The 13,172-nt window shown below is 54.7% G+C and overlaps 8 protein-coding genes across 8 annotated transcripts; 3 read left to right on the forward strand and 5 right to left on the reverse strand.

Annotated features, from left to right (window-relative positions):
* Nucleotides 1-182: 182 nt before the first annotated feature.
* N657DRAFT_465128 (uncharacterized protein) lies at nucleotides 183-704 on the reverse strand. Its single transcript, XM_062787505.1, has one exon. The coding sequence runs from the start codon at nucleotides 580-582 to the stop codon at nucleotides 259-261; it is 324 nt and encodes a 107-aa protein (XP_062641761.1). The 5' UTR covers nucleotides 583-704; the 3' UTR covers nucleotides 183-258.
* A 70-nt stretch (nucleotides 705-774) lies between these two features.
* N657DRAFT_651755 (uncharacterized protein) lies at nucleotides 775-1,454 on the reverse strand. Its single transcript, XM_062794225.1, has one exon. It carries the CDS (start codon nucleotides 1,046-1,048, stop codon nucleotides 827-829), a length of 222 nt encoding a protein of 73 aa, XP_062641762.1. The 5' UTR covers nucleotides 1,049-1,454; the 3' UTR covers nucleotides 775-826.
* A 1,234-nt stretch (nucleotides 1,455-2,688) lies between these two features.
* On the forward strand, nucleotides 2,689-4,333 carry N657DRAFT_651756 (uncharacterized protein). The gene has a single exon (XM_062794226.1). It carries the CDS (start codon nucleotides 2,765-2,767, stop codon nucleotides 4,241-4,243), a length of 1,479 nt encoding a protein of 492 aa, XP_062641763.1. The 5' UTR covers nucleotides 2,689-2,764; the 3' UTR covers nucleotides 4,244-4,333.
* A 95-nt stretch (nucleotides 4,334-4,428) lies between these two features.
* On the forward strand, nucleotides 4,429-4,965 carry N657DRAFT_465149 (uncharacterized protein). Its single transcript, XM_062787506.1, has one exon. It carries the CDS (start codon nucleotides 4,485-4,487, stop codon nucleotides 4,851-4,853), a length of 369 nt encoding a protein of 122 aa, XP_062641764.1. The 5' UTR covers nucleotides 4,429-4,484; the 3' UTR covers nucleotides 4,854-4,965.
* Nucleotides 4,966-7,064: 2,099 nt separating this feature from the next.
* On the reverse strand, nucleotides 7,065-7,433 carry N657DRAFT_584435 (uncharacterized protein; the record flags this gene model as incomplete). Its single annotated transcript, XM_062789755.1, has 1 exon — nucleotides 7,065-7,433. A coding segment is annotated over one exon (369 nt), but the record flags the coding sequence as incomplete, so codon positions are not given.
* Nucleotides 7,434-8,890: 1,457 nt separating this feature from the next.
* Nucleotides 8,891-9,979, forward strand: N657DRAFT_584434 (uncharacterized protein; the record flags this gene model as incomplete). Its single annotated transcript, XM_062789754.1, has 2 exons — nucleotides 8,891-9,501; nucleotides 9,565-9,979. 2 exons carry the CDS (start codon nucleotides 8,891-8,893, stop codon nucleotides 9,977-9,979), a joined length of 1,026 nt encoding a protein of 341 aa, XP_062641766.1.
* A 154-nt stretch (nucleotides 9,980-10,133) lies between these two features.
* Nucleotides 10,134-10,607, reverse strand: N657DRAFT_465152 (uncharacterized protein). The gene has a single exon (XM_062787507.1). It carries the CDS (start codon nucleotides 10,524-10,526, stop codon nucleotides 10,287-10,289), a length of 240 nt encoding a protein of 79 aa, XP_062641767.1. The 5' UTR covers nucleotides 10,527-10,607; the 3' UTR covers nucleotides 10,134-10,286.
* A 673-nt stretch (nucleotides 10,608-11,280) lies between these two features.
* N657DRAFT_465176 (uncharacterized protein) lies at nucleotides 11,281-12,796 on the reverse strand. The gene is made up of 3 exons (XM_062787508.1): nucleotides 12,756-12,796; nucleotides 11,504-12,608; nucleotides 11,281-11,435 (listed from the first exon to the last, which is right to left on the reverse strand). Exons 2-3 carry the CDS (start codon nucleotides 12,532-12,534, stop codon nucleotides 11,393-11,395), a joined length of 1,074 nt encoding a protein of 357 aa, XP_062641768.1. The 5' UTR covers nucleotides 12,535-12,608; nucleotides 12,756-12,796; the 3' UTR covers nucleotides 11,281-11,392.
* Nucleotides 12,797-13,172: the final 376 nt, after the last annotated feature.

A 13,172-nucleotide genomic window follows, 5' to 3' on the forward strand; every position in this document is an offset into this window, starting at 1 on the left:
AGTCTGTCGTCTCTCCTTTTCTTCTCCAAGTTCAGTGTACTCGTAGAGTCGTCATCAGCTAGTTGCAATATACTGCCTGAGACCGTTACAACTATGGTTCCGTGACACACGAGGTAGTATTTGCTACTCCAGGGGCAGTATATCGACTTTGTCTGCCTGTTGATTCACGGCTCTTGCACCGCGAGAAGGTAGTATCTGGCCTCCTCGAGCAGGACTTCCAAAGCCTGCTTATTCCCTTCGATGTTCCAGAGTAGGATTTTACACTTCATGCTCTCGGACGGCGATAGAGTCCATCACTATATCCTCTCCATCTAGTATAGATGTGGCAGTAGCTGTAGAGCCAGCACCTGTGGCCAGCGTTAACTCTAGGACCAGTTCGGTAGCTTGGTCATATAGCGTGGTGTCGCTAGCAGCGGTTGCTGGCGGGTTTATAAACCGTACCCTATCCGGCTCGAAGCTGATCCTAGTCTGTTGTGTAACGGTCTCAGGTAGTATATTGCAACTAGCTGATGACGACTCTACGAGTTCGCTGAACTTGGAGAAGAAAAGGAGAGACGACAGACTCTGGTAGCTCGCAAGCATACTTATCCTCGTAGGCGCGCTGGTCTGAGCGCGTTGCTAGAAGGTTCGGTGTGCAGTGGGGCGAGTGAGAATAGCCTCATCAGGGGTCTTGGTATTGGCCGAGAGTCGCCGAGGCTCGCACCGGGCCCAGCCCGTTACATGTTAAGGGTCCCGGGCAGCTCGGTCTTGGGCTGCGGCTGCATATGTCGGTCTCCCCCTTATCCTCTTCCTACTGACCACTTGGTAGCCGTCGTCGTTATCTTCTCTATTCGTAAAATCGAAGTTGAGTGGGGCAAGAGTAGCGGTGGTGGTACCTGTGTTGGGGTGTATAGTTGAGACTGCTTCGTAGGTCCGCGGTCGGAACTGGTAGGCCTCCTTGGCCTTTGCCAGGACCTTTGACTTCACAGAGCATTCTTTCGACCCGGCCGGGTGCCTCCCTCCGCAAATCGGACATCGGAGCGGGATCTCGCTGTTGTGAGTTGGGCATTGGGACTCTCCATCCCTGCCGCCCTCCCCATGGGCCTTCGTCCCACACCGGGAGCACAGCGCTGTCGATCTACAGTGGTGTTGCGTATAGCCCCATCTCCAGCATTTGAAGCACTGTACTGGACTCAGTGCAGGCCAGTACGGCTCACAGTCAAGTAGCTGGGGCCGTTACAAGTATAGTGACCGTTCCACCACCTTACTACAGTACGTCCCGACAGGCCTCTCCTTCCTCCAAAAGACAACAGCGAGCCAAAATGGCGCTATTAGCTTGAACGTAAGCCTGTTTATCATAGCCCTGTTGAAAGATATGGCACTCAGAACAAGGGCATGGAGTCACGGAAGCAGGTGTAATTTAGCAGGCTTGGAAGGCGTTCAGAGCAGTCAATTAGAGAGAAAGATATGAGCTTCAATCAACAGGCGAGCCGCCATGCAGCTCTCGGAAACCCATTCATAAGCGTTCCTACTTGTGATACCGTAGATTTGTTTTCCCAACAAGTACACCTTGTCCCGGATGCCGAGGGCCGACAGGAACCAGTGGCGGGGCCGGAACGCGAACGCGGAGCATGGGCGAGAAGCAGGGCAGGAATGGAGATCAATGACACCGCCATCTCCAAACACGAGCATTATATCCGAAATGAAACGCCCGAAAGTTCCGTCCGGAAAACAAGCGCGGCCACAGGCGGTAGGCGCGTTCTCCAGTGCACTAAGCAGACGGACCACACTCAATACGGGCGGGCAACCTTCTGGGTGTTGACGAGTGGAGCGTGACCGGCTGTAAGCGCTGCCCTCCCGAGAACGACAATGTGCGACCAGTACGCGTTCTCGCGGGTCGTACGCCCAAGAACTTGTTCTCGACGAGAGACTCCGGTCGATAACAGAAGACTCAGGTTCTGTGATACTCCGTGCTGACAACCAAACAGAAGAACGATAGAGCAGAGAGAAGAACCGTCAGAAATGGCAACAGGAATTGTATTGATGCAATATTCATCGAAGGGTTCAAGACTGCAGCCAAGGCCGCGTTATATCGAAACGATACTGCGTAAGAGTGAGAAGAGGAGTGTGCGTTTGCTCCGCTTTCTACAATGGGCGCCAATGGGGCTGAGTCCCGCGCTTTCTGCCCGAAGAGCCTCGCGGCAGCTTAGAGCCCTCTGAGCCCAAAAATCTGACCAAATTCCATAACGTGGGCAGTATCTGGATTCTCTATTGGGTCACTCCAGCTCCAACATGGCGTTATCAGTGGCATCTGCCGCGTTTGAGGCTGAGAATCGACGCCCGAGGAAGTGCATGTTTATGGGCGGAACACACCGGTGGCTTAATAAACAGTGTTTACAGTGTTTGGGCACAAGATGTTTTCCGCTTGTGCCAGCCTTGAAGTTGATAAGAGGACCTTGGTGATCAAAACAGCGCCTCTCACTGCAAGCAGTCCAAGATCCCCAAGATGAGACTTCTGAACGCCCGCACTCGCCAATTTAAGGAATATGTCAATGGGGACATTCCCCCGTATGCAATCTTGTCGCACACCTGGGATTAGGAGGAGGTCTCGCTCAGCGACATGACGCATGCTACAAGCGATTACCCCAGCAAAAAGGGATACCAAAAGATCGACTGGGCATGCCTCCTGGCGCAGCAGCAGAAACCGGCCCTCGAATACGTGTGGATCGACACTTGCTGTATCGACAAGTCAAGTAGTGGCGAGTTGGTAGAGGCCATCAACTCCATGTACAGCTGGTACGCACAGGCCGAGGTCTGTTACGCCTACCTCTCGGACCTCAAGACGACTGCGCCCCTGGAAACATTGACCAACTGTCACTGGTTCTCGAGGGGATGGACTCTCCAGGAACTCATCGCTCCTAAGCGTATGATTTTCTTCGACGAGAACTGGAACCAGAGGGGCACAAAGAAGGACCTCGTCGACAGACTCTCGCACAAAACGGGCATTCCCAAAGCAATTCTTCTGCACCAGAGGCCGCTCTCCTCGGTGTCCGTTGCGCAAAAGATGTCGTGGGCAGCAGGCAGGAAAACGACCAAAGTCGAGGATACGGCGTATTGTCTCCTTGGCATTTTTGGTGTTCATCTCCCCTTTCTGTACGGCGAGGGCCACCGAGCCTTCCGGCGACTGCAAGACACCATTGTCAGCTCGGTGCCCGACTTGAGCATCTTTGCCTGGAAGCTGCAACCACCTCCGTCCTCAACAGACCCGGCCGAAAGAAACTTGCAGCGCCGCGAGTATTGCGGTGTCTACGCGCCGTCACCCTCCGCATTCGCCGCATCTCGATCCTTCGTGAAGCGAAAGGCATTTGGCCGGCCGGAGCTGCTGCCCATGAACGGCAGCATCATGGCCAGGATGCAGTTCTTGATCGAGATGACGCCGAAGAACGGAGGATACCGCTATCTCCTGCCGCTCGATTGCCACCCAGAATCCAAACCGGACGTCACACTTTATGTCCGACTCCGGAAACTTGGTCACAACGAGTTCGTGCGGGAAAACCCGTACGATGTTGTTGAGTTCCCCCAGACCAAACTGCTGGACCGCCCTATCATCCCGGTCAGCCGCTATCTCCTGCCGGAGCTGCCTTTCCATGAAGAAGACGCGTTGATCGGGCAAATCCCAAGAAATCCAAATGCTGACTTCGTTGGTCAGACTCGCACTTGTGCCCTCCAAGTCAAACTGCCCGAAGGGATGTGGCTGCATATGCTGGACGTCTGGCCTGGCCATCGCTTTGACGCAGAGGATCACATCTTTTACCTCGGCGGTCATGATGCAGGGCACGACTCCGCCATGGCGCGTCTCAGGGGAGGTCGTCTTTCAGAAGCAGGAGAACCCATGCAAGTCGATTTCGAGTGCATCTTCTGTGCCGCCGGCTGGTCGTCGACGAACCCAGACTCGCGCCAATGCACCGTGCTCGATTACGGCAGATTTGCGTCGGCCCTGTCCGAGTTCCGGGCAGAGGTCTGCGGCTGGGACTTTCGGACGAGCCACTTCCTGGAACGACTGGTCTACCACGGGATGCCCAGGGCTTCCTCAGCTGTCGTCCAAGGGAAGAAATCCCGTATGCACGTGTCTTTCAAGGGGAGCCTGGTGCAGGATCCCAATATCTGCCGGAATAAGTTCTGGAGGATTGAGTTTTTATGTTCACCTTGCGAAGAGCATGATGCTCAGGCGTCTGATGGTGCACGGATTGACAGAACCGTTTGATTCGCAAAAGACCCGACCGTACCAAGAGTTGGGTGGCACCCATCTTCAAAGCTCCTTATCTCTGTCCGGAGGACAATTTTGTTGCCAAACTTTTGGGAAATTACTATGGGAAAGTCGACGGAAATTGATAAGGGATTGCGGAGCCCTCTTATCCGCCCCTGGGGACTGGTCCGTGGCTTTGCCGCCCCACTACTTGTCTGATTCGGCTGTGCCGCAGGCTGGCCCTTCCAATGCCGCCTGCATGCGAAGCGAGCCGCACCCACCTAGTTCCTGTCCTCAACTTTGTTTACATGGCCTCTCGACATCGTCGACAATGACCTACGATGTTGCCCTCCTGCAACCACCCAATTTCCAGCTTCGTTCCTTCTTGGTTCCAGAGTATTCCCGTTATGGACAGGTTATTCGGTCACTATGGAGGGCGCTGTCCCTCAAGTGCAATGGAAAGTGTGTCGCGACTGCAACGTTGAGCAGCCGATCAATCAGTTTTTGGATCGTCGTGGTAACGGCAGGATTGTCAGAAAGTGCCTGGATTGCAACAAGCAGAGGGCATCAGTTACAATTCCTGTTGGATTTGGCAGGTGGTCAGAGAGGGCAGTTCAGGGGTGACTAATGGCTTGGCACCAGGATTCTCAGGATCAGGATCAGGAACAGGCAGGGAACTTCTGGAAGAACACAGACAGGAACATCATCATCAATTGAGTGGTTGCCCATCTTTTCGGTACCCAATTACTACGGTGCGGCACATTCGTGGCTGTTGGCTTTCCAACAGCTACCTTCGTGAAGATGCCGTCGCTGTTTCTCCCTGCGGTACAACAACCTGGTCCTCGGGTTCATGTTATACCGGCGGCCGGCTGAAACGACTCCACACTCCAGGGAGAACCTCAACTTCCTCACCCTCGACACTTTCTCTCACACCATTCTCCAACTTGAACCGTACCCGTTTATCTTGCCCGCTTCTATCATCGTGCCCCGGCAAAGGAATCCTCTCCACCGCCGACGACGCGTCTGATCCCTGCAAAGTGCTGGGCTTGGGATCGAAGCCTGCCTGTAGAATCTGCCTGGTCTTCTCGAGCCTTTCCTCAAGCTTCTTGATGTAGCCTTTTTCCGGGCCTCGTGGCCGAGGCGGTGGTGGGTGTGATTTGGACGGTTGAAATGTGTTGTTCGATGGTGCAGCTCCTGGTGGGACGTTCTCTTGGAGGTGCAGCGCCGCCGTTGTTGATTCTGGCAGTGTATAGTTGAACCCAAATCGCCCAAGCCTGGCGTGCTGGATAGTGTAGTCGTAAGAGAAATCCTGGTACCGGTCGTTTCGCACCGGCTGGTTTCTGGGCGAGTGATTCGGTACAGTACCAGGTGACGTTGGTGGCATGTCGACGGATGTTATAAGGGTTGACCCTGGGGTGAGCTTTGGGACTGGGGCACCTGGGGTTGCTGCGGTGACCGGCGGGATAGGCATTGGGATCGGATCTCCTGTGCGTCCAGGGCGAGGGCGGATTGGGATGAGGGGGGCCATGGAGGTTATGTTTTGGTCCTCACCTTCAAACCGGAAGTCGACAATGGGCGGTTTCGAGTTCCTCAATCGTTGTGCAATGCCTTCCAAGGCAAGGTCTGGCAACGTCTCCCGGTAGGGAAGGGGATCAAAGCGGCGAGGCAAGGGGTGCAGAAGGTAGGACTTGCTCCTGGACACCATTGAGGCGTCTGAGAGCGACGTGCACGACGTGGCGTCGTCGCCGGCCGAGAAAGTTTCAGAGAAGACGGACCGGTTTGTACTGGGCGAGGAGGGGCGGTGCGGAGCGAAGTGCCGCGCTATGGGCGCATACCCGTCTCCCTGGTTGGCCTGCTGTACGATGGTCTCTCCAGAATCTTGGTGGTAGACGAGCCTGCGGCGAGCCGCTGGACTCGAAACTCGATCATGATCAACCATCAGAGGATAGTGTTCGCCCTTACTCTGGGCAACCAGCTGAGTGATCCCGACCTGGGCGTCCCGCTGGTCGTTATGGAACTGTAGGAGAGCGAAAGGATTGACACCTGGCCTGGGCTCCCGCTTGAAGTACACTATGAGGCTAGTGCGCTCCCTGGTGACCCGCTGCGTATGTGTTGACCTGAAGGGCCGCTTCGGGGTTCGAATAATGATAACCGTGTTGGTGCCCATCTGATACCTCTTCCATCGCCGGTCTTTCTTTCTGGACTTCTTGTCCTTGACAACCGCCTTCATCTCTTCGTCCAGCTGAACAAGCGTCGTCTGGAAGTAAGTATCGTCGTATTTCCCCTGCAGGTCCACTAGAGCAAGCTCGATCTGGAGCTTCTCGTGCTCGCTGAGTGACTGCAATTTGTCCGCGACTGGGCTGGTATTCTGATTGAGCCAGCCGACAATCCTCGCCGCTTCGAGCTGGGAGACATCGGGGATTTCGGCCCGAAGTGCTCGCTTCCAGGAGGGCTTCAGCCGAGTGTCACCGCTGCCGTAGCCGTTGCCTTCGTCGGCTTTTGTAAGGCGGACGACCACGTACTCGGACACGGTATCTCGAGCTTCCCCAGCCGCTAGGCGCCGTTCCCCGGTGACATGGTAGATGTTGACAGAGGGTTCTGGATCGACTCCGAAGGGAGTGGCAGGAGCTGCATTGCGATGCTCAGCGCTTGGCTGGGAACGTAGAAGATGAGCTTGATGTTGGTTGAGATAGAGATCTAAATTGGCCGGCGGCGGCAGTGGTGGTGCGATAACGGGCGAATTCCTCTGGCTCGACGGCGGAGCGGCCTCATGGAAGGTGCTGAAGCCGTCCGACCTCAGTCCTTGGACCTTCATTTCCTGAGCCGAGAAAGCTGCTAGAGCCTCGGCAAATACTTTGACTGCAGGCATCACGAGTACCAAGCCTGTTGTTGAACTCCCAGCAATGACATGACCGAAAAGCTTCCCAGTCAGAGGGTCCTTCACCCAGCTCCCGCAGTCTCCCAGATGAAGGGGTCTGTTGAGGACAGCCATGTAGACTTCCTGGAAGATGTGCGAACGTGGCAAACGCACAAACGACGGTGTCCCTGATAGCGTTCCGCCAATAGTTCCGTTGGGCGTGGACGCCAGGACGGCAGTGTCACTTGGTGCGCTTTCGACGTAGTCCTGATATGACTCGAGGGGGATGGCCGGGTTCCAACGCTGTGAGTGGTTGAATTCCGTCGCACTGATCCCCAAGCCGATGTGCATCCGTACGAATGCAGAATCCAGAAGAGCCGATCTCAGAGCCACCTCCCCAACTCTTTCGGGAAGTCCACCATTCAAAGGTGCTCGAAGTAATGGCTGTCCCGCGACTCTAAGAGTCTCGAGCCGAGCGCCTAAGGTAGCGACTTGTATCTCTTGTTCCTTGTGGGCCACGGTCGAAAAGGGCGACCCTTCGCGTCCTTCGGACTCCAAGGGGCTGCCGGAGGTTGATTCGGAGTCGCTTGGAGTTGGAGTTGCACTCCCCTGGCTAGTCATGGTGACAAGGCCATCATCGTCTTCGTCCTCATCGTCGCTCAGACCGATGATCTCGCCCTCGTCTTCGCTTGATTCAGAAGCAACGGATGGCCGATCGATGGCTTGAGCTGTCGATGCCGGAGACGCTGTCGATGCCGGAGACAGGAAGTGGTTGACTGTGTGAAGCATGTAGCGGCCTTTGTAACTGACGGCGCCTCCGGCAGCGGCCAAGCTGGTAGTGTTGGCCGAACCATTCCGAAGCGTCACCTCCAATGGTCGTCCGCTCCACCCCAATGTCGCTGCTGCCTTGGGCGAGAACACCTCGACCGGCACTTCAGGCACCATGAAGGATACGGGCCGAGGATCCACGTCCTGTACACGCGCCGAATTGGGCTGGGAACCAAGTGGCTGCAAATTCTCGAATTCGGCCTTCAACTCCATCTCCCCCAGACCAAAATCCGGGTAGTCCTTCATGATGCCACTTTGCTTGATCATGCGAAATGCTTCGGTCCGGACCTCCTTATCGTCCGAGACGAACATGACGACGGGTTTGGTTCGGTCCGGCGATTTGCCCATCATGAAGAGTGAGAGGTCGACAAAGCTGGCCGAGTCCTGAAGCTTGTCACTGTTGTCATTGAGGTGGGAGACAATGGCCTGGCTGAGTTCGTTGACAAAGATATCCCGTGCTTCGCCAATGGCTTCGTAAACTTGGACACGGCCAATCGTTGAGCCCAGTTTCAATGTCCCACGAGGGCGCCCCGTTGAGTTGGCGGCGTATGGCCGGGGCTTAGGCTTGCGTTGGATGAAGTTCATATCGGCGACATTGTCTTCACTAAGTCTGAAGCAGAAAACCGAGTGACTCGAAACGTTCGTTGCGATGGAAGTAGGGAGGGAACGAGGAATCGGGAGTGGTGCCGTCGCCCATAAAAACTGGGCGTCGGGGCTGAGCCGCAGGTGGCTGCAGACGGCAGAGCTCAAAGCCACCAGAACCTGCATGATACTGACAAATCGAATTTGCAAGCGGGGAAAGATTTCTCTGAGAAGCCGTGCATCCAGGGTCCCCAGGGGCCTCGAGGGTGTCGATGACTGGGCGCACAGCTTTCAATTGGCGACCTCCACCAGCCTTTGTCCCAACAATAATACATACTTGGTACAATACAATACCTCTCTCAAGATCTTTATCAGGTACTTTAGTTGAGAGTGCGGATATGGACATCTCTTTGCAAAAGTACCCAATTTCCAGCCATCTGCGAGCCTGGATCCTCCAAGAGCTATGGAAAGAATGCGGGCTGAGCCCGCAGACCCCGAGCCTCAACATGTCTTCCTACTTTGATTACTACTCGACTCGTTGCCAGCGCTTTTCTCGGGACGGCGGCATTCACATTTGCGTACAATCACACCACGCCCTTGTCGACGTCGCCAAGCAGATCTTGACAGATGCGACCAGGGATGAAGTCTGCTCGTCCCTGGGAAGCCAGTCGAATCAGCGGACGGCAGACACCACAATCGACTTCTGTGGCAGCCTGCTACTGATGGCCGAGGTGGGCGTACACAAGTTTGGCTTCTCGGGATCCAACCCCCTGACGTGGTGCGGCCACCAAACGCTCCGGCAAGCCGTTGAGAGGCATTTTCAGCCCGAAAAGGAGCTTCAGCCGGACAATCCGAGGCTCGGACGTCTGTTCACGGCTCGGAACCTCACATACGTCGGCGGCATGAAGATCAAGTGGACCAGCAACATCGTAGATCACCTGCTCCTGTCAGACGACGACCAGACCGTCTTCATCTTTCACCACGCCGGCTTTCTGCGTTACCAACAATGGTAAGTCTTGCTTCACTCTTTCTTCTCAACGTCAACCGTTAACAGAACCTCTCCTCACGCCAGTTTCACACACCCCCTCTTCCCTGACATCTTCATCGACGAAACCCTCCGCACCCTCTCCCTCCTCTTCCCGCAAAACAACCACAAATCTCGCCGCTGGCTCTTCAGCCAAATCTCAGAACACTCCCTGGACCCCAGCATCGCCCGATGCGGCAACCTGCGCGTCCAAAACAGGCGCTTCGAGCATTTCTCCTTCTGGCACGACCGCCTCGTCATCCTCAAGCAGGCCTTTGACGAGTCCAGCCCGCGCGGGCTCAGGCAGTGGTGGTATGATCGCCGGAACTCGGTGCAGTGGTACACGTTCTGGGTGGCTATCCTCGTGTTTGCCATGACGGTGTTTTTTGGGCTGGTGCAGAGTGTTGAGGGGGCGCTGCAGGTTTATTTGAGCTGGAAGGCGTTGGGGAAGGAGGTGCTATGACAGCCTGGCTGTCTGAGTCCAGTCTCATGTCTGCATGGCTTAGGCTGCAAAATAGAGAATGCTCTGGCTGTACTTCTGACGACTTGTTTGGTGGTTCCCCAGCCCCACCACAGTCGTGGATTCCGGTCACCTCAGACCAGCTCAATCCGTTGAAGACAGCTTTCTCGAACAGGTTGTCTTCCGCACCTCGTTCAGCAAACTTGTATACACCGAGTCGTCGGTAATTATTGTCCTCTTTCTTCCTCACGACAAGCTCATTGGTCGGTGGCACCAGATTCTCATCGAATCCCATGGCGGCAGATGGCCATCAAGAATACTTGGGAGGGAGAGCACCTTCGCATTTTTTCCACCCTCCTTTTCGCCACGGCCACGTTGCCGACGCAGTCGAGTAATGCTTGTGGGTGTTGTTATTGAAAGGGACCAGCCGCGCTTCAAGGGTTATCGAAGCAAATGTGATGGCGCCAAAGGGGGCGCCTGGACTGACGTAGTCGATACGAGCTCGAAGCCTTTGTCCCACCACGCAAAGTTCGTGGCATCTTTCACCCATCGGCCAATGTCCGTACGCATTGGCGTCAGCTTCTCAGTACCTTGAGGTCACGGGGCCGTCGATGGATGCCCAGGACCACGACGACCCGGTATGACTTCAACTTTCGATGCTGTGCGCCATAATCCAGTCCCGGAGGTTGCCAACAACTAGATGACATCGTTCTACGACCCGAAAACAAGAGCATTAACGCTCCTGAAGTGGGAATGGGTTGCAACAAAACTTTTTATTGGGATACGATTGATCGCCGACGGTTTGATATGATTTCTGTCGGCAGACTGGTCGACTTCCATCTCGTGGTCTTCGTTTTCGAGTAGGGCATCCATCTCATATCGGTCCGTTCGAGACAGTACTTTATTGAAGAGGGCTGGGCACTGCTGGTAAAGTGCAATCATTTCGCTGGTGAGTTCCGGGTCGTCATATTGAAATGCGTTCTGGAGGAGCAGACGCATCGTCTCTTGAAAATTGACTTTCATCAGCAGAACCTTCTCCACGTTGGAGTAATTTGTTTCGTAAATACGAGTCTTGAAGTACCTAGAGTAAAAGCCGTTAACGTTAACTTAGCGAAAATCCAGACGGTAAGACGGTAAGTAAGTTTTTTCGAAAAAAACCGGCACAAGAGATTGAGGTGAAGCGAGCGACACATGGGCGACGCAGACTCGGATTTCTATGAGGTCAACGGTTTCGTGTTTGCTGGTAAGCCTTCTCCGAGCATAATGCCAGAAAGACTCCGCGACAGGAGCCAGACACGAAGCCATACGAATTTCGCTGTCCAACACTCTTGAGCTTGATAGTAGGCGTTCTCCAGACATGGTGCTAACATCAGTACAAGCACCATAGCCAGACAATCTTACGACAAGACCTGAACATCAAGCCATGTAGATCTGGCCAAGCCCAACGGTCTCGGGTTTTCTAGTGAGGTTTATTAAGCAAGGCAGGGGTACAGGTGAGAGACAATTACTGACGGAAGTTAGACATACCGGTGTAAGTTCTCACCTGTGAGTGTGTTGCAGTTGACAGGTAAAGCGTATTCCTCGGCAAATACTGGGAAATGAACGGCGGCATGAATGTTTGGGCGCAATGTGTCGTTCTGGTACTGTAGTGCCCCGCCGGAATTATCAGCAACACCGTCTTGGAGAGCTGGCTCGTCGATAACATGGACTCCCGGAGTCCCTGCCTGCGATGCAGCAGCCGACCTGGTCGAGGCCACGGCTGCAAATAGGCAAAGCTGGTTGAAAAGGTACCGAGCCCGGTAGATGATGTCGCCCATGAGGTAACGGTCCCGACGCGACACACGGGCCCCCATCAGAACGGTAGTGCTCTTTGCAATCGCAGCGGTAGTCTCGATGATCAGCTTGATCGGATCTTTCTCGTAATCCTTAGCTTGGTCCCAAAACCTTGGCCGAATATGCTCCCTCTTTAACCAGTTCAGGAGGAAGGCCGGGATAATGACGATCCATTGCGCGTGGTGAGACATCTTGTAGCTTGATAGATGGTGAACCGGGAACTGTAAACGAGGCCAACCCGGTGGGAAGGGCCAACAAGTCCGGAGCTGTATAGCATATTCCGAGCGCGCTGACTTTGTAAGAATGCCATCCCGAAGGAGATAGTGCATCAAGTTGCCAAGACCGTTGTACTCAGAGTGTGCTGCGTCGGTGGGCCGTGACATGACCAGATCAAGGGCCGGTGACAGGCGAGGAAGTGCCGGAATGTCTTCAGCCATCCCCCATTGCGCACAATATTGTTTCCGCTCCGAGGCAGTTTGCAATGAGCGGTGCAGCATCTGCTGCATCTCCAGTGTCTGGATGTGGAACCGGCCGTGAGTGATGTGATCGAACTTGAGCATGACATCGGGATTGACGGCGCATTGGCCGGAGGCCGCGAAACAGCATCTGCAGAACTTGTGTGCTCGTGGGCCTTTGAATCCGGAGTTCTCGGCTTGTTGAGGCATATCACCAATGTAACACATCGCAAATGCGCAGACACGGACGGTTTCGTTACGGATCGTCATGACGATACCGGCGTCGAGATGCGCCAATCGTCTTCAGCGCTTTTATGACATCGCCGAAGTCAGATGCATGAGGCCTACCACTCCGGTGTCAGTGTGAAATATGAAAAAGAACCTGCCATTATGAGGCAAGATTGTATGCCTAAAGTCGGCACCCTCGAAGGGTGAAGATCGCGGACAGTTGAGTAATACAAGAGGTACGTTAGATAGGAAGCTGAACTTACCCAAGTACAATCGAAAAAATACTACCTGGTCGAAGACGTTCCTCTTCACCAAGTCCTGCTAGTGTGAAGTAGAACACCATCAAAGTCCTACTACTACTACTAGAAGCATCATGATTTTTGGCATGCTCTTTCCCTCTTCGGCATGCCCAAGCTCATTCAGCGAATCAGCAAGCATAGCGGTCGGAGTGCGTCGAGGTGGCAGGGGTCGTGATAAGGTCCGATAGGAATGCGTCTAGGAGTACCGGATCGGGACCGTAGCGCGTCGAGGTCGAGTGGAGAGCGGTGGAGCAGAGTGGAGAGAAGACCAGGGAATGTGACGAATGAGGTGGCGTGAAAACGGAGAACGCGTCGGGTTCTGGGTGCGTATCCTAGAGTAGGGACAGGATGACCGCCCCCACCCCTCCAACTGAAGGGAGA

This window comes from Parathielavia appendiculata (genome assembly GCF_033297405.1).
Source record: "Parathielavia appendiculata strain CBS 731.68 unplaced genomic scaffold N657scaffold_74, whole genome shotgun sequence".
Taxonomy (NCBI): domain Eukaryota; kingdom Fungi; phylum Ascomycota; class Sordariomycetes; order Sordariales; family Chaetomiaceae; genus Parathielavia; species Parathielavia appendiculata.